The 20,498-nt window shown below is 42.5% G+C and overlaps 1 protein-coding gene across 1 annotated transcript in view; it reads right to left on the reverse strand.

The window, feature by feature from the left end:
- The window catches only part of PAH (phenylalanine hydroxylase), a 71,431-nt gene that overhangs the window by 14,143 nt on the left and 36,790 nt on the right, over positions 1–20,498 (reverse strand). Inside the window, exons 4-6 of the mRNA XM_027106011.1 lie at positions 20,248–20,336; positions 7,044–7,111; positions 34–230 (exon numbers count right to left, since the gene is read on the reverse strand). Of these exons, the coding sequence (XP_026961812.1) occupies positions 34–230; positions 7,044–7,111; positions 20,248–20,336 (354 nt within the window). The remainder of the gene's footprint in view (positions 1–33; positions 231–7,043; positions 7,112–20,247; positions 20,337–20,498) is intronic.

Here is a 20,498-nt window from a genome sequence, read left to right on the forward strand (position 1 = left end):
CACACCGACCTTTTGACCCTGATGTGGACTTACTCTGCAGAAACTGAGAAACCTCTTCGAGCTGGGGGATGTTATCTTCGCAGAAGCCACAGTACTTCTCCAGAAGTGGGAAAATGTGGTTGTGCTCGTAGCAAGCATGGGTTTTGTACAAGGACTTCAGGGTCCTGAACACTATCCCCCACGTTTTCTTTTCTTCCTCCGTGTATTCCACTCGAGGGATGGGCTGCCCACTAGGATACAGACACGAAATATTTGTCTGCTGCAGGGCAGGTGCAAGAGTAGAGGATGAAGGAGCCGTAGCAGAGGGAGACGGGTTCAGAGTCTGTGAGCTGCTGCCCCCGACCACAGTGGATTTCATATTTCATAAGTGATTTGAAAGAGGAAAATTCCATTTCTTGATACAGCAAACATTCATGTGACTTGGTTAAGCAAGGATACAAGCTCTCAACTCATCCACTGCACCAAGGATTTCCTCTCACTTTGGGAAACCACTTGGCTTTTCTGCTCTCCTGTCTCATATTCTTTACCCAGTATGGAAATTCACTTACCTTCGGGAGCCTGTAATATAAATGTGTGAAGTAGCAGATATAGATAATAGGAGCCTGTAATATAAATGTGTGAAGTAGCAGGTATAGATAATAGGAGGGCGGAGGCTGAGTCAAGTGAAGAATACATCCTCTTTCTAAACAAAGGCATCCAAGTTCAAGCAAACTAAAGCAATTCTACCTGTTGGCTAAAGTGGATTTAATATGTGTACCATGAGTTTGAGATCCCTTGTTTAATGGGCATGTACTTGCTGGATTTGATATTTCTGCCCCTAGGAAGTTATAAAGGTACTTAAATGCATGTTAGGTACAAGATCTGCTTACCTAGCATCTTCCGCCATGACATAACAAAAGTACGGGGAGCTTATTAAAGTATGTATGTTGGACCTGCCCCTCAGATCCGGAACCTGTGGGGAAGGGGAGGGCCCGGGCATCTGGATTCCAATAAGCTCCCAGGTGACACACTATAATTTGAGAGTCATTAGTTCGATAGGTCCTTTCGAAAACCATCTAAGAGTGATCTGTGTTCTGAACAGCGAAAACAAATGAAAACCAAACAAAGCCTGACTTCAAAGACCCGTGACTGTTCTCTGGGCTACAGGCCTGTTTCCTAACAGGGTACACGGTGTCTGGGACAAGGCGAGACTGTTTACCTTAGAATTATGGATCATCTTCAGGCTCCAAACTAGGTCCCTCCTGCCCTTGCAGAGCTGTCGCTCTTCCAAGGACATTAAAGCAAAGTCATCATTATGTTCCACGGAAAGATGGCCAGGGATTAGGGGAAAAAGACAGACTGTTGCTTCAGAATCGAAAGCAAGACAAGCCCATTATAGGGTTCTATAATGGCGTAGGGACTGAAAAGAACATCAGGAAAGCCCCTGCCTACGGATGCCCCATTGTTTCAGGGCTAAGTGCCGATGCAGGGAAAGAACAGGCTTCAGAAACTGACAGAGATAGGTTCACTGCTTCGCTCCGCCATTGCCTAGCTGAATGGCCTCAAGCAATTTAGTAAACCTCTTTGAGCCTAGTCTGCATAGCCGTTAGGTGGGCTAATGCCAACTAACTCTTTGGAGGGTATGGAAGAGAGTTAACTGAAATGCTATGTATACAATAAAGATGTTAAAAAAAATTTAAATTAAAAAGAAAAGAAATGCTATGTATAAAGTACGTAACACTGGTGCTGACAATAATACCATTGGATAGTTGGTAATTATCATGATAATGGATTCTCATTTAGAAAGAAAGGTATCTGCTATTTCTGCAACAAATTTTCAAGAGTTAGTAACGTCCTAGGCACCGAGCTGTCCCTCTGGTTGACATTTACCGTGCCAGGGGTTCAATATCCATTCCCATTCTTCCAGTAAAGCACCCTTCTCCCATCTCAGTCTGCAGGTTCAGGTAAGAGGAGACTCCACCACTCCTACCTTCAGAGGTGGGCATGTGACCGGGCCCAGTCAATTAGAGTGTCTCATTTCCCTGGCCACAGTGACTGGCTGAGAGATGGGCCCATGTCCTGATGAGAGCCAATGAGACTCAATGAGAGAACTTTTGTTGATTGTGTTGAAAAGAGGCAGAATCTCTGGTTGGGCTGTGGTGTCAGCCTGGCAGTGCTGGGGTCCACCTCCAAGAGACAGGAGGCCAGTGCCTCTGAGCAAGGCCACTACAGAGGACACCTTCAGGGGAAGGGAGAGAGAATGAGACGCTGAGTCCCAGACCCACCTGTGCCTCAACTACTTCCCTTAAACTTTTCACTTATACGAGCCAAGAAAAGCCTCCTTTTTGTTTGAGGTGACTTGCAGCTGAAAGATATAAATCCCTATAGTCCATTTAGCGTATTCTTACATAAAATTTTAAAGCCTAACCCCCACCCCGGTAACATAATCCAAACCTGCTGCAGCTGCCTTCTAGGTGGTTCTCGGCACAATTCCCAGCTCCATCTCTGACTTACCACTTTGAATCTTTACTATCGTATGGTCTCTTAGGTTCATGCATTCATTTATTCATTCAACAAATATTTATTGAACACTCATGATGCTCTGGGAATATAGCAGTGAACAAAACAGTCAAAAATCCCTACCACCTACAATGGAATGTTACTCAGCACTAAAAAAGAAGGAAATCCTGCCGCATGCAAACACATGGATGAACTTTGAGGATATTATGCTAAATGAATCTAGCCAGTCACTAAAGGACAAATACTGCATGATTCCACTTACATGAGGTACATAAAAGAGTCAAACACACAGAAGCAGAGAGTTGAATGGAGGTTGCCAGAGGCTGTGGGGAGGGAAAAACAGAAGGCTGTGGTTCAACAGGTATTAAATTTCAGTTATGCAAGATGATTAATTTCTAGAGATTTGCTGTACAATATTGTCTATAGTTAATATTATTGTATTGTATGCTTAAATTTTTGTTAAGAAACTAGATCTCATGTTAAATATTTTTACCACAACAAAAAACAAACATCCCTGCCATGTAGAGCCCACATTTCTAGTGGGGGGGGAGACAGAAAATCCACACAATTCTGTTAGATGGTGAAAAGTGTAAGGGAGAAAAAGAAGAGCAAAGGTCCCTATGGGGAGTGTTAGGGAGGGGTTTCAGTCTTACTTGGGACATTGGAGAAGACCTGGCGGAGAAGGTGCCATTTGAATAAAGACCCAAGGAGGTGAGGGTTCACCCTGGAGCCCTCCTTTCACCTGCACTTGCCTGTTTGAGGTTCTGACTCAGACTTCCTGCATATTCAGCCTGACAGCACCCATCCTTACAGTCTGGGGCAGTGACAGCTCTGTGCTCTTTACCTGCCTCCTGGGGCAGCTCATCCCAGCCTAGATGTGAGTGGCCCAGGGGCCCCTGCTTTCCTGGGAAGAGGCAGGAGAATCTGAGCTGTAACTCTGCAGCTTCCCAGCTGTGTCAGACCTTGGGCAAGTTATTGCCACTCTCTGATATCTATATCTATATCTGTACCTGTATCTATATATTTTTTTCAAAATAAGGATAATCAAACCTACCTAGTAACATTGTAGTGATAATCAAGTAAGCAATGTGTGAAATGCTGTCTGGATATAGTAAATACTTCAGAATTTAGTTTTATACACACACACACACACACACACACACACACACACACACACCAGCTTCCATGGTCTACTTAGGAATTGAACTCAGCACATTTTTTCCATCTTCTTCTACCAAGAGTCCTGAGATTCTACAAGATCCTCAGTCTTTGAATATATCGTCAATTAATTTTTTAAAACTATGATCTCATTAACTAAAATAAACTAAGATATTTTGGGAAGAGTATCAATTTGGCTTGAAATAAAAGGATTTCTAGTTAAGCCAATTAGCATCCCTCTTCCAAAAAAAACAAACAAACATGTTTTAAGGAGAAGACACTGCTTTTGAATTATTCCACCAACCAAAGATGGCATTCAAGGTACTCCAGCACCTGGCATAGCCTTCCTCACTCAGTCTTATTTTACACCAAGTCCCCACACATGGAATTATTACCAGGACAAATAATTTGGTGCCCACAAAACACAACAGTAATCAGTGCCTCTTCAAAGTGATGTTTTAAGACTTTTGTTATATATTCTTCTGGAGGAGAGTCAAAGCATCGCATGGTAGATGGGCCTAGAAGAGGGTGGCAAACAGGAGCAGGGTTTAGCTGCTTCCTTACTGTCTCCAGTAATTCAGCTCTGGCCCTAAATATATACTGATACATCTACTAATAAAACAAAAGCCCTGTTTCTAACCAGACCTGCCCTCTCATCCACTATCCTCATTCTCTTCAGCTGACAAACTCCTACTCAATCTTCAATTCTCAGTCTAAATATCACTTCCTCTAACCAATTCCCCTGGTCTTCATTAAAGTTCCTAATTATGTGGCCTCATGACACTTGCGTTTTGACTTTAGTCATACCTATTGCATTTATTGTTCTTTTTGTTATTGTCTGTCTTTCTCAATGATCCCCCAGAAGACACAGAGTCTGTTTGTCTTGCTCTTGGCATGGGTCCTGGAACACAGTAAACACATTGTATCAACTGATCCTGTGATTCTAGGACTCAAGGGGCAGGAGTTTGAGCCCCATGTGGTAGGATGACTGGGAAGGCGCTAGAGACCAGAATGCGGGGCTGTTGGCATGGAGGGTGGTAGAGCCCAAGGAAGAGGGTCAAAGCTGAGTCCTGAAAGGCATGACAGTTTCTGGGGTGGGAGGAGGAGGCCAGAGGAGACTGAGAAGAAGCCTCAAAGAGGAAGGAGGGAAACCAGCAGAGAGCACAGTAGAGCTGATTCTCCTTATTGGCGGCAGTTCTGTTCCATAAAGTCACCATGAACTCTGAGTGAGCACTGAACCATAGCTCCAGCGGGAAATGCAGGACACAACTGATAATCCCTTGTCTTGTGTGTGCTTCTGGTTAAAGACACCTTGGTTAACGTATTTGTTGATAGATTCACACTGAACTCACAGCCAACAGCACTACAACAACTCAGGCCTGAAGGAAGCGTATCTAACACATTCTCCCCATTAAGCACGTCAGAGCCGTCCTGTACTTAGGAACACTAGCCAGCACTTCAGCACTACGCTGGAGCGCCATTTTAAACAGCAAAATTACCGACAAAAAGAACAAAAGTTCAACAAATGTGGCAGGGGACTCACATTTTTCCCTGCTCTGTGCATGTCTGGGAATGAGTGTGAAAGTGCCCCGAGTCTGGGGGTCTCAAATAAATTTAAGCGAGTAATCTTGAAAGAATGAGAATCGATTGTACCAGATACCGAGATAAAAGACAATTGCAAAGAAGGAAGGGGTAGTAAATAGCATCAAAATTTCAAAAGAGATGAGCTGAGATGAGGCTGGAAATAGGCTTTGAATTGGAGGACAAGTTCAGTCCCTAATGAGATATATGACCTTGAGTACATCACTTAACCATTTGGGATTCATCTATACAAGGTAGAAAATTGACTGGAAGATCTCTGGTATTCCTCTGAGTACCAGCCGTCTATGAATAGTTTTCAAAAACCAGTTTAACTTATCTGATGACCATCCAGAATCATGAGGCATTCAACCAATTCCATACTTCTTCGTCAGGTGTAACATTTTTATGGAAAGGAGGTGGATTTGAGGTTTTCCCTTCAAATCCCAACAGCCAAGAAGGAGTGAATGTATCTCATAAGCAGCTCCTGGATTATGTGGAGAAGTGTGGTCTCCTGACTCAGAGATCCCCAGACACTCAGGGAAGTGGTTGAGAACAACTTTGCAGTTAAACAAGCCTGCGTTCAAAACCAGACTATGCCACCTACTAGTTCTATAACTTTGGCAAGTTACTTAATCTTTTTTAAGCTTTAGTTTTTCCACCTGAAAAATGGGGAGTTATTATTAAAACTAAATGAAATAATGTAAACTAAGCATTTAGCAAAGCCCCAGACATAGCAAGGAGATGGTAAATACGACCTATTATTACTGACTATCTCAAGAAGGACTCTTGTCTGTACCTGATTTGATGGTGTCTACCTGTCCATGCTGGGGCCACGGTGGGGACAGGGGAGAGAGGTACCATGTTCTGTGATTCCTGCTTGCCACAAGCCAAGGCCCAGCTGGGTCTAGATATGAACAAGGCCTGCACTGTTCTGGATCTTTCTACTACCAGGACTCATTCAGAGAAAGGAATTTTCTCATTTTCTCTGGAAGTCTTTCCCTTTGGAAGGTAGGCTTTTATTCAGTATACAGAGCCCTAGCATCTCCTTTATCTCCCTCATATTCTAGCAAAGCTGCTAAAATACCATCACCTCAGTGTTCTGAACAACCTGTTCCTTTCTTCTTGGGCATGTCTTTTCTCACACTCTTAACTCAGGAAGGGAGCTCAGGTCCCAAAACACTGAGTTTCTCATGGGAGCGTTTCTGTAGTTTCTGAGGACTCAAAATAGCAATGTGGTTCTCTTCCCAAATAACATATTTGACATTTGCATTTTCCTTTGACTGAAATCTGGTAGAGGAGGAGCACAGAACCCCAGATAGAAAAAAATAAACTCATCCTAAAATTGCCCTTCACATCTGGGTCAGATCAGATGAAAGTCGAACCCTGAGGCTTGGCTCTCCTGAAACCTCCAATGCTTCACTATTTCAGTAAAGCAGCCAACTCCCTCTTGAATGTAAAAGATTCTCTTTTGCCAGCTTCCCGTTCAATGTGGAGAATACCAGAGGCTATTTTACTCAGGACCGAGGCCTTTTATAATTACTTCAGACATCCCTGCGTAATTACACAACAAAGCCTGGGAGAGAGCTGGGCCCTGGCACAGAGGGTAATTTTGTTTTGAGTTGCGGTCCATTTTTTAAAATGTGTGTTATTCAAGGGAGGGTTTAAACACACACACACACACACACACACATATACATACACACACAGGGGAGATTCTCTACACCGGTAGTTTCCCTTTGGGCGAGGGAGAGGCCGGCATGCCCCCCACCCCCTGCTCCACCTCCCACCCTGAAGAGCAGACTTACTGTCGATAGTTGTAGGCAATGTCAGCAAATTCCTTCCGTCTTGCTCGGTACACAGGATCTTTAAAGCCCTAGGAAGAAAGGAGATACTTGATTTCTCCAGGCTTTCGTGGGAGAGACCTGGCATATCTATGCATGTTTTGAGTGGGGGTCCTTGAGCTCTGAGAGTGCATCTCTCCTTCCCCTGATTATACTCTGAAAATAAAGTCTCAGTTAAACTGAGGGTAAGCTCTCCCACTAAATATCGTGAGTGACGCATTACTAGCAATGCTTTCAACTCAGTGTGAGCCTCTGCCTTGGGATTCCAAAGTGCAAACAGTGTCCAGGTTTTAAAGATATCTGATCTACAGCATTCTAACTTGTAAACTTGCTAAACTCGGCAGAGTTATTAGGATGAGCGTCTATGAAGAAGATATACAATAGCTGCTAAATTCCTGACCAATGGCATGTGTCTAGCACTGCCTCCTGACTTCTTGAGAGACAAACAAGTACATGCTTACTGCTATTGCAATTTAGAAAAAAATGCCATTTATTGAGTGTCTATTATGTACTAGTCTACGCGTGCTACGAACTTATTTTATTTATAACTCTCACAACAAATGTGTAAGGTAGACCAGTATGATTATCCCTTTCTTTCCAGAATACACACTGGCTCAGAGAAGTGCAGTCCGGTGAAGTTGAAGCCAGGATTTGAATCACCCAGTTCTTGCTCTTTTCACTTCACTTCAGTAAATGTCAACCTTTACAACTTGGCAGGGGCTCAACTCACTGAGATTCTGCCTCAGTACATAGAAAGGATGATAATAATTTCTCCTCTGAGGCTGACCTGCAGGCAGCCTTTCCTCAGCAATTGGCAAGCACCACACTTCTGAGTGAAAAGAGGCCAAGTGTGTCTTTCAGTGTTGGGGGTGTGGGGGGAGGTCACATCCCTGAGATGGACATGATCCCAATTGGTTAAAAGGACATTTTCCTTATATTGTCTTCTTAGAGTTTTATTGTTTCAGGTCTTACATTTAAGTCTTTAATGCATTTCAAATTCATTTTTTGTGAGTGGTGTAAGATAGGGGTCTAATTTCATTCTTTTGCATGTTAATATCCAGTTTTCCCAACATCATTTACTGAAGAGACTATTCTTTTCTCCATTGAGTATTCTTGGCTCCCTTGTCAAATATTAGTTGACTGTATGTGCATGAGTTCATATCTAGGCTCTTGATCCTGTTCTATTAGTCTGTTTGCTTTTATGCCAGTACCATGCTGTTTTGATTACTATAGCTTTGTAATATAGTTTGAAATCAGGACATGTGATTCCTCCAGCTTTGTTCTTCTTTCTCTAGATTGCTCCTTGACATTGGTCTAGGGAATGAATTTTTGGATATGACACCAAAAGCACAAGCAACAAAAACAAAAGTAAATAAGTGGGACTACATCAAACAAAAAAGTTTCTGCACAACAAAAGAAACAACTAACAAAATGAAAAGGCAACCTATAAAATGGGAGAAAATATTTGCAAACCATACCAGATAAGGAGTTAATATCCAAAGTATATAAGGAACTCATACAACTCAATAGAAAAAAAATCAAATAATCTGATTTAGAAATAGGCAGAGGAGACATACAAATGGCCAACAGGTACATGAAAAGATGCTCAACATCACTAATCATCAGTAAAATGCAAATCAAAATCACAATGAGCTATCATCTCATACTTGTTAGAATACCTATTATCGAAAAGACGAGAGATAAGTGTTGGCAAGAATGTGGAGAAAAGGAAACCTTTGTGCACTATTGGTGGGTATGTAAACTGGTACAGCTACTTTGGGAAACAATATGGAGGTTCCTCAAAAAATTGAAAATAGAACTACCATATGATCCGGCAATATCACTTCTAGGTATATATCCAAAGGAAATAAAATCACTTCCTTGGAGAGATATCTGCACCTCTATGTTATTGAAGCCTCATTCAAATAGTCAAGACATAATAAACAACCTAAGTGTTCACTGACAGATAAATGGATAAAGAAAACGTGGTATATACAAATAATGGGATATTATTCATCCATAAAAAAGAAGGGAAACCTTCTGACAACACGGATGGAACTTGAGGACATTTTACTAAGTGAAATAAGTCAGACAGAGAAAGACAAATACTGTATGATCTCACTTATACGTGGAATCCAAAAAAGCCAAATTCATAGACAGAGAGTAGATTGGTGGTTGCCAGAGGATGGAGAGTGGGATAAACAGGGAGAGATGTTGGTTAAGGGGTCAAACCTCCAGTTACAAGATGAATAAGTTCTGGATCTAATGTACAGCACGACAATTATAGTTAACAATAGTGTTTTATATACTTGAAAATTGCTAAGAGAGTAAATCTTAAATGTTTTCACCACAGGAAAAAAACAGTAATTATGAGAAGTGATAGAGTTGTTAACTGACCTTATTATGGTAATCATTTCACAATATATACATGTATTAAATCAGCATCAAGCTTACACGATGTTGTGTCAATTATATTTCAATAAAGCTAGAAAAAAGGTCATTTTCCCCCCAAAATTGATTGTGATCTGAGTTTTAGTAAGACAAGACACTGGTGTCACCACTGTAGAACTTTGCTTTGTTCCCTCCAAGCATTTACCAATAAACCATGCCGTCCATCACTTTAGCTTGAAATTTCTCTGTCCCACCATCCCTCCAAACCAAGACATTAGTGAATCAAAAACAAAGGCTAATGTCGCGGAGAGTAATATGTAAAGACTTTTTTTAAAGCATAAATACTCCCTGACTTTCAGATATTGTTTTTTTCGTTTGTTTGATTGGTTGGTTGGTTATTTTTTTGTTTTTTTAAAATCCAGCTCGACCAATAATTCCAAAAACCCAGGGGTTCATGTATATAATGTAATTTCACCTGACAATCCATGGCATAGAGTCTGGCACACAGAAAGAACTACAAACACTTGCTGAAAGAGGAAAGGAAGAAAAGCATAAGGGGGAGGGAGGAATAAACAAAGGGAGGGAGGGAGGGAAGAAAGGAGTTCCCTATTTTGTTTCCCAGGATATATTTTGAGAAACAGAGAAATGTAAACGTTTCACACTGGAAAAGTAAAGTAAAATTACCATACTGTTTCGTTTTTTTGTTCTAAAACTAAATCCCAGATAAATTAAGTGATTATTCAATTTAGAAAAGATTCCAGGACATGGTCATTACAAAGTATAACTAGAGTGTTTTCTCTTAAGCACTGAATGGTTTTGAATAAACAGAAAAGCTTAGGAATCTGAAAACTTAAAACTGTGCTGGGCCCAGTTCTACTGGGTGAAGGTAAGTTGCTGTGGGATGTTATAGTAAGAAGATTGGGCACTATCCTTTGATTTCCAAGCAGCTCTAACACACCCTTTTAGGAACCTGTCTACTGGGCTAAATGAAGAACACATCTCCATACTTAGGACTCAGAATATAACGTTAATGTTTGTCAATCATTAATGCTTGACCTTTACAGTCATCCTCACCTACAAGTCTTATTTAACAGTCATGGCCTTCTCTAGCCCCTAAGTACAAAGCATAGACTTTTGCGCTTGTGAGGTGCCTTGGAGAATATCTATATTTGTATTTTGATCTAGACATGAAGAAAGTGAAGCCCGTAGAGCCAATTGCCCAGGGTCCCTAAACTGCAGAACCTGTACCTCCACTTGGGTTTTCTGGTCCTAGCCAGGTGGTAAGTTGAGGTTTGAGGGCTGAGACGGGTAACTAGGGAGACAAGCGAAGAATTCCCTTACCCAGTGGATTTCCACTTCATTATACTGTCTCCAGAATGGGATGCCCATGGTAATTTCTCTTCCCATTTATCTTTAATCTTCAATGTACTTTGTCTAGGCAGTTTAAAGACTTTTCCATCAGTGAAAAAAAAAAGCTTAATATAAAATTATATATCCAGTAGGTATCAACTGTGTCAGAGGGATTATATAAATAGCATAAAAATGAAATGATGGAATAAATACAACCAAATCCAACAAAAGGTATGAAAATGGGAACTGTTTTATTCTTCTGTACTGTTTAGGCTTTTGAATTTTTCTACTGTGAGTGTGGATTTCTTTTTCCTTTTTACAGTTTGAGTTTATTTTATTGTTTCACTTTATTTATTTGAAGTATAATTGATTTATAATATCATGTTAGTTTCAGGTATATAGCACAGTGGTTGTTATACATACATATACATATATATCTTTTTCAGTCTTTTCCCTTATAGGTTATGACAAAGTATTGATTATAGTTCCCTGTGCTATCCAGTAGGTCCTTGTTGGTTATCTATTCAATATATAGTAGTATGTAGATGTTAATCCCAACCTCCTAATTTATCCCTACTCCTTTTATAAATAGAAGAAAAGTAAAATAATATTAAAAATCCATCTCAGATTATTATGGGAGGTGACAGCAGATTCATACATTGGGCTATATCAACGCATCCAAATATAATATAATACAAAGATTTTCTATATGGGAAGGTTTCTAACCGTGGTCCTTTGCCAGCTCAAGTTTCTAAGAAGTTCATTATCAGCCTGCGAAGGGACCCTGCCAACTAGGCGGCACAGACTTTTGCTCTCTCAGTTAGCAGCGAAAGTCTGGGGTCCATCTCTCAGGGACTGGGTCTTGCATCCTCTGGGCTGCCAGGTGACCACGGGCCTCCGCAGACATGTGGAATACACTCTGAATTAAGCTACAGTTGGTGATGACTAACCACCCTGTCTCAATTAAGCTAATAGCAGCAATTTTGGTCGCACTGCATGTAACCAAGTATGTTTTGACAGGAAAATATATTGTTGGTGAAGGAGTGGGGAGGGGGAGGGGAAGAGAGTAGAAATGGATGGGAGAAAGGGGAGAGAATTCTACAGGGTGCGAAGTGGTAACATCACCTGCGGTCCACATGCAATCACTTTCCTTAATCTCAGCATTTGTGTTACTTGTGGTGTCGAAGTCTGTGCTTTTGCTTCAGCGGGGATTTTGGGGAGACAGTAACCATATGGAAAAGTCTTCCGAGTGAGTATTCTTCTAGACTGAGATCTTTATCATTTCTTGATATCATGGCGGAGATTAAACCTCAGAAATGCCATCTTTAGACTACTGAAGTTGAACACGCTGGGTTGGATTACTCACTCATTCAATCCCTAGGAGCATGGCCTGATGGTTAGTTCACCTCTCAGAGCCCTAGTTTCTTCATCAGTAAAATGAAACTAGTAACGGTAGTTATCTCGCAGTGTCGGGTGGATTAGATTAGGTAATGTAAGCAGGGTATCAAGTAAAATTCCGAGTACAAAGGAGACAGTGAAAAAATGATGCATTTGTGCACAATGGTGGGAAATCCACAAGCTGAGAAGTCTGGCTCAGAATATGAAAAGGATGTACTCTGGAATGGCTCACTCAGTCCCGTCACCCATCCCTGGGCTTTTAAAAGAGCACCTGCCGAATTCTTACCTTGCGATTTATTTTGCATCTAGGGCAGTAGTGAGAGTCTTTCTGCATTCTATCAGTCCCACACCAACTGGAGGAAGGATGGTACACAGGAGACAAGAAGTTCTAAGTCGTATTTTTTAAGTACCTGCCATCGCCACGCCATAGACACTCACCAAAGACTTGCAAGTCAATAGATAAGGACGGCGCTGACCACAACCCCTCCTCTTGCCCACTCTGCATGGCTGGCCATGGTCACCACCAATAAGGCCAAGAAGACTGTCCTGGAAAAGATTCTGATACCTGACTTCCCAAGTCAGTAATCTGGGAATTGTTTTACCTCTCTCCTCTTCACATTTGATAATTTTTGTCCATTTTTCCTTTCAAATATCTTGAGTTTATCCTTTTTACTTTAATCTCACTGCTACACTTTTTTTTTTTAATTTTTATTTTTTTTGCGGCACGCAGGCCTCTCACCGTCGCAGCCTCTCCCGTTGCAGAGCACAGGCTCCAGACGCGCAGGCTCAGTGGCCATGGCTCACAGGCCCAGCCGCTCCGCAGCATGTGGGATCTTCCCGGACCGGGGCATGAACCCGTGTCCCTTGCATCGGCAGGTGGACTCTCAACCACTGCGCCACCAGGGAAGCCCTCACTGTTACACTTTGATTCAGGCCCCCATCATTTCTCTCCTGGACTACTACAAATACTTTCCAAGTGGCCTTTCTTTGTCTGTTCCTCATAACCCTCTCCCTCACTTCAGCCCAAGGAGACTTACAACATACCAACCTGGTAGGGTCTCTCTCTGCTCTACAAACTTTCAATGGCTTCTTACCACTTTTAGGATAAAGTCCAAAATCCTTAACATTGTGCACAAGGTTGTACGTGATTTGGCCCTGCCTATGTTTCCAACTACAATTGCCTGTATACTACGTCTCCAAATTTATCCAAATCAGTCTTATTTGAATTCTTTGAACACACTATGCTTTTTCCCATGTTAAGGCCTTCACACATGCTGTTCCCTGTGATTGGAACACTCTTTCACACTGTCTCAGACTAACAAGCTACTACTTGGTCTTTCCAACTTGGTTTCAGCTTTTAGGAACCTACCTTGATTGTCCTGAAGTTTATTAGTTTCCCTCTACAATAAGTTCCCTCGGCAAATTGAGTGTTTCTCCTTTCAATCATTATATTTGTTAATAATTACTAAACTCAGGAATCTGTTTACCTTACTTATCACTGGATTTTCAGGGCAAAGCGTACTTAGCATACTCCTGAGTAGGAACTGTTAAGAAAAATTGCGCAAAACTTAGGCAAAAAAAATTACTGTGTGCTTTTTCAAAGTCCTATTAGATCACTGGCTAACAAGCTCACTGTATGCTCTAGGGGCAGGTGTATTTGTTTGATGTGCAATTGACTACTTAGTAAGGCCCAAACTCTTCAAAGTTAGATGTTGACTTATAGAAGATTGGTAAGTTGCAAAACATTTATTTTGTGATCAAGTTGCAAATGACTTCTTTCCAATAGAAAACACTCATGGTGATGGCTTATTGTTTTATAGGACGTTAATCATGTGTATTCACCTTTTCAGTTTCATTCTGGCGTCCTACTTTTCAATGACCATATATATGCTTTGGTCTCTTGTATCTTCCTTTGCACCATCCTTGTCATCTTGTTTCCCTTACTAACCAGGTCAATGGATTTTAGACAGATGTTCAGTCTCTACCTGTATCTCTTTAAAAATTATGCTTTTGACAGAGCAGCTTAGTAGAAGTGCAAGAAGTCTTTGATGAGGGACTTCCCCACTGGTCCAGCGGTTAAGACTCCATGCTCCCAATGCAGGGGGCCTGGGTTCGATACCTGGTCAGGGAACTAGATCCCGCATGCATGCCTCAACTAAGAGCCCTTGTGCCACAGCTAAGACTCAGCGCAGCCAAATAAATAAATAATTTTTTTTTAAAGGAAGTCTTTGATGACTCAGCTAGCTGACTAATCCTTAGAACAGACTTTGACAGGACTCTCGGGTGGAGAAGGATGGATGGGCAAAGGAAGAGGGAAGGAGAGACGTACTGGAAAGACCTGCTCTTGGGGATGAGCGAGGCTCTTTCTGGAGAGTAGGGAAAATCAATATCCACGCCTTGAAAGATTGCAGAGCAGTTTGAGAGATTTAGATCAAGAAGTAGAAAGAGACCCAGAAAAGCAGTTTATTAGCTAATATTTTCTCCACCAGAAAGCCTCCCCTTGTGCAGATCTTCAGCAGGTGCCAGGGAAACTGGAGGAGGGAGCTCTGGGGTTTGGGTCTGTGTGGCAGAGGTTCCTTGTGCTCCCCAAGATCTGAGCCCCCTTACTTTCAGAGAACATTGCTAAACCACTGTTCCCAGCCTCCTTTGCAGGAAGTAGCAGCCCTGTGACTGAGCTGCAGTCGGTGGAATTCGAGTGAAGCTAAGTGAGTCACCTTGAATCCTGGATCATAAAAACCTCCCAGGCATAATTTTTACTTTCTTCTTCCATGCCTGGGAGAATGGAGGCAGCTTCCAGGACCCGGATGAGGGTTCTGTCATTAGATGGAAGGAGACTTGGTCTCTGTCAAGACTGCATGAAGCAATTTCCCTATTGACCAACACTGGAAATGAACTTTTATTGGGTTAATCCATAGAGATTTGGGGGTTGTTTGATCAACAGTTGGCCCTATTGACCTTGTTACTAGAGGGCTCATCAGATCTCCCTCTTTCCCAAAGTCCTCCCTAACCATGCCAGTCCCCCAACTGGACTGAACGTTAGAACTGATAGTGAACTTAGAACTGATACTGTATGCTGTCTGACTCATTAAACCTGGTGTTTAATCATGTACTTTGTGTGTTATGATTTAACCAAATATCACCCAAGCTGTGTCCCATGGAACACTTACCATTTAAGATAATATTGCATAGTATTCCATGAAAAAGGGGTTCCATGGGTAAATAAACTTAAGGGGCATTGGTTGAATGGGTGTCATTTTTACAGGATTTTCCAAAGCCTCTAATGAGATAATGGGACTTGTAAATGCTTAAAATGAGGTTCTAGGGTACAGCCTTTCTCCCTTTGATCATGAATTTCTTTTCAAAGACTGCAATTTGAGAATCATGTTCATGACCCTTGTAGAAGTCCCATGAGGTAGTGAATTTATTTTGATCTGATGCTCTGTGTTCAAAGTATAAAACACAGTGCGCACAGTTCTGCAGCATCAGTGTGAAAAGCTTGGCCTGGGGAAAGAAGTAGGGGGAAGGCTTTACGGAAACCTAGATATATGAGTTGGGCCTTAAAAGATGAAGAGAGGTTTGCCAGCAGGGAAAGAAGTGAGAGGATAAGGAAAAGTGTCCCAGAGAAAGGAAATGACATGAACAGGAGCACAGAGGCTGGGAGATGGTCAGAGAAAGGAGAGTCCGTTTTAGAAATGGGAATCCCACAGACCCAGTTGAATTCCGCCTGCCAAGCTGTATCCCAGCCCCCTCCGGCATCCCTTGGGAAGAGTGGGCACCCCTCCCTGCTCTACCCCGAGACTGAAGGCCCCTGGAGGGCAGGAACCATGTCTTATGAATCATTTCCACCCCCTTTCCTCTACGCGGCTTGGGACACAGTTCACATACACGTGAGGCCACACAGCCCTCTTCATCTGAGATTTCTCCTCTGAAAATGAGAAAATACAATCCTCCCAGGATGGTTCTAACATTTAAATTTTGAAAATGTGGATAAAACATTTAGCACAGTGCCTGACATACAGTCCATGTGTAAGAAATGCTAGCTGTGAATGTCATTCGCTTAATAAATGTTTGTGGAAGGAAGAAGGGAAGGAGAGAAGGCGGGAGACTGCTGGCAGAAGAAAGAAGGTCAGCTACCCCATTTCACGGTCCCGCTTCACGAGCGAGCTGAAAGGCAAATGCCCTTTACCCTGCCTTTCAGGAACAATCTTCCTTGGCCTTGTTTCTCCAAGTGGCTGTTTTGGAGGCCCTGAAGTGAGTTGCTGGGTCCAATGTCAGCGCACGCTGCCAGGGCAGGGGGTCAGGGGGAGGTCATCCTGAACACCAGGGGACCACAAGGAACGGAGGATTCTTTCGGGGAGGACACCCCAGCCACTCCTCATGGCGGGGCCAGGCCCTGTGAGGCCCAGAGGCTGCAGGGAAGCACCCTGGAGGGTTTACTCTTGACATTGGCCCGTGAGTTCCCGGGATCTGATGAGAAGCCACAGGAAGGAACAGAGAGAGCCTGGCCTCCTCGTCAGGGGGACTGTGTACCTGATAAATTATAGTTTTATGATAAAATGCATGACATGGAGAGCCCAGGGACCCAAAGACATGGGCTGGATCTGTAAAGACAATGAATTCCAGAGGAGTTTTAAGTCCAGCCCTGACTGCCTCTGAGGAGACAAGAGGATAAAGAGAGGGAACAGGCCATATCTGAGGACTGGCCTCTTCCCGCACTGTTCCCTGTGAGCCAGGCACGTGGCCAACAGATGGGACATGAGACAGGGAAGGAGGAGGCAGCTGGGGAAGAGGAGAAAACACCCGACAGGGCCCATACCAGGTACGGGGTCAAGGGTGGCCAGCTTTTCTTAGAAACAGTATTTTTGGAGATGTTTTGCTCCCGGGGCAGAACGGCCCGACACTGACTCGTCAAAGGGGATGTAAAGCTTCTCCTTGTATGACACTGGCCATCCCCAGGGCCCCATGGGACTGGGTTGCATCCTACCCAGGAAGATGGGACCGGCATCCAAATGCTCTGACTTCACCTCTAGTTTTTGCAGGGAGAGGAAACTATCAAACTCTTAGAGGAAAACATAGGCAGAACACTCTATGACATAAATCACAGCAAGATCCTTTTTGACCCACCTCCTAGAGAAATGGAAATAAAAACAAAAATAAACAAATGGGACCTAATGACACTTCAAAGCTTTTGCACAGCAAAGGAAACCATAAACAAGACCAAAAGACAGCCCTCAGAATGGGAGAAAATATTTGCAAATGAAGCAACTGACAAAGGGTTTATCTCCAAAATTTACAAGCAGCTCATGCAGCTCAATATCAAAAAAACAAACAACCCAATCCAAAAATGGGCAGAAGACCTAAATAGACATTTCTCCAACGAAGACAGGCAGACTGCCAACAAACACATGGAAGAATGCTCAACATCATTAATTATTAGAGAAATGCAAATCAAAACTACAATGAGATATCATCTCACACCAGTCAGAATGGCCATCATCAAAAAATCTACAAACAATAAATGCTGGAGAGGGTGTGGAGAAAAGGGAACCCTCTTGCACTGTTGGTGGGAATGTAAATTGATACAGCCACTATGGAGAACAGTATGGAGGTTCCTTAAAAAACTACAAATAGAACTACCATACGACCCAGCAATCCCACTACTGGGCATATACCCTGAGAAAACCATAATTCAAAAAGAGTCATGTACCACAATGTTCATTGCAGCTCTATTTACAATAGCCCAGAGATGGAAACAACCTAAGTGTCCATCATCGGATGAATGGATAAAGAAGATGTGGCACATATATACAATGGAATATTACTCAGCCATAAAAAGAAACGAAATTGAGCTATTTGTAATAAGGTGGATAGACCTAGAGTCTGTCATACAGAGTGAAGTAAGTCAGAAAGAGAAAGACAAATACCGTATGCTAACACATATATATGGAATTTAAGAAAAAAAAATGTCATGAAGAACCTACGGGTAAGACGGGAATAAAGACACAGACCTACTAGAGAATGGACTTGAGGACACGAGGAGGCGGAAGGGTAAGCTGTGACAAAGTGAGAGAGTGGCATGGACATATATACACTACCAAACGTAAAATAGCTAGCTAGTGGGAAGCAGCCGCATAGCACAGGGAGATCAGCTCTGTGCTTTGTGACCACCTAGAGGGGTGGGATAGGGAGGGTGGGAGGGAGGGAGACGCAAGAGGGAGGAGGTATGGGAACATATGTATATGTATAACTGATTCACTTTGTTATAAAGCAGAAACTAACACACCATTGTAAAGCAATTATACTCCAATAATAAATAAATAAATAAATAAATTAATTAATTAATTAAAGGTGAGGAGCCTGAAATCCAATTTCTATCCTTAGATTAAGTAACTTCACAAGTATGAATCAAAGAAGCTCTGGGAGTTCACACACACAGGCAGGAAGATTCACTGCCAAATTATCATAACAGTGAAAGACTGAAAACCTCCTACGAGCTCGCTGTTGGGGGCTGGTTAGTAAGTTGTGGCACTGCATTTAACACATATATGTTCATGTCTGTCTAAATAAAGAAATAAAATATCGATTATTTTTGGACAGTGTAATAGGTGATTTTTGTTTTTTCTGTTCTGAAGCCTAGGAGCAGGGGGGGGAATTCACCTTTGCTTCTGTTTATAAAACACTTTGTCAGTGTAAAAAAATGCAGAATAGTACCAAGAGAAAAAAGAGAAATAAAAAATAAATAAGATTAAAAAAGAGATTACGGATGATCTTCATTCCCTTCCTCATGCTTTTCTGTATTTTCGAGTCCACTCTAAGGGGTTTACGATTTGAATTGGAACAACAACTGTTCATGTTTTAAAAGGCCAGCCTACCCCCGAAATAGCTTGCTCTTTGTCTCTGTGAAGAGGCCTGAAGTTCTGTCACTGGCTAGACCTTTGTCCTCAGGCACCGTGAGCACTGAGGTAAGAGTCAAAGGATCCAAAGTTCAGCATGAGACCTTAGAAAAGTTATTTACTCATGTTGGGCCTTAATGAATCTGTCTGTAAAATGGGAACGTCTGTTTTGCTTACTGAAAAGAGCCCTTGTGAAGAGCAAGTTCACAACCTGCTCAACTGTAAAGACCACATAAATGGAAGAAGAAAACAGAGTCCTGATGAAATGCAGAGGCTCCCAGTAAGTTACAGTAACCATCGCTTTTGTGAAGGAAAACAGCTTCCACGTCATTTAAAGATTGAGGGACCATTTGCCTGGGCAGAGAATAAAAGACCATCAACATGATGGTGGCATTTCTCACCCACGGGCTGCTCCTCCCTGGAACCCTCTGCCCTAGAAAAGGGGAATGATTAAGATCCCTGACCCCGGTCCTTCACTTAGAAATATTAAAGGACACGGGACACAGTCCGAGTTCTCTGTCAGATACATCAGATCTTTTAAATTCTGACCACAACCCACCGCCCAGGCTCATAATCTGACACTCTCAAACGCTCACACCTAACACGCCAGCCAGCCATTCCCCAAATATTCCGGATACTTTCAGAATACTGAGCCTTTGCATATGCTGTACCCTCAGCTCCTAAAGCCTCCCAGTTCCTTATTGGACTAGCATCTTGTTCTCAGGCTTTGAAATCCAGTTCCAGTGTCACCACTCCCTACAGCTCCACCGTACCTGGCAGAGTTGTTAGTAGTTTAGTGTTTCCCGAACGCTTGATTTAAACCTCTGGAGTTGGACCAAGTCAGAAATAAAGATAATTTACATATGTGTGTGTGCTTGTGTGTGTGTGTGTGTGTATACACATTACTTACATACATATATGATACATAAACAATAGTTTCTGGATGTAGATAATGATCTGTATTTGCTTCAACAATAGTAACCATGACAACGATGTTGCTGAAGATGTCTAAGTAGGCACTCAATAAACGTTTGTGGTACAAGCAAACAAAGACACATGGCTCCAAAGGAAGGGCGGGGAGTCCGGTGCGGCAGGGAAGGTACTAACAGAATCTCATCAGAGGGGCCATGACTCACGGGGTGGTCCGCATCCAGTTCCGCTCCATAGCTGAGAATCTGATTGGCAAATCTGTCGAGCTCTTGAATGGTTCTTGGGAACCAGGGCACTGCAACACAGAAAGGGCAAAGTCCTGAGCAGCAGATTGGCAGGACGCGGCCAAAGGCCTCACTGAGATCAGAAGCTTGGGACCAGCTCCAATTAAAGTCCACGGTGGTGGCAAGTGGGGTCCCAGATAACCCCCGAAAGTCAAATCTTATTTTCCTTGGAA

Source organism: Aethalodelphis obliquidens, unplaced genomic scaffold (genome assembly GCF_003676395.1).
Source record: "Aethalodelphis obliquidens isolate GAN/ISIS:26980383/991018 unplaced genomic scaffold, ASM367639v1 scaffold8, whole genome shotgun sequence".
NCBI lineage: Eukaryota > Metazoa > Chordata > Mammalia > Artiodactyla > Delphinidae > Aethalodelphis > Aethalodelphis obliquidens.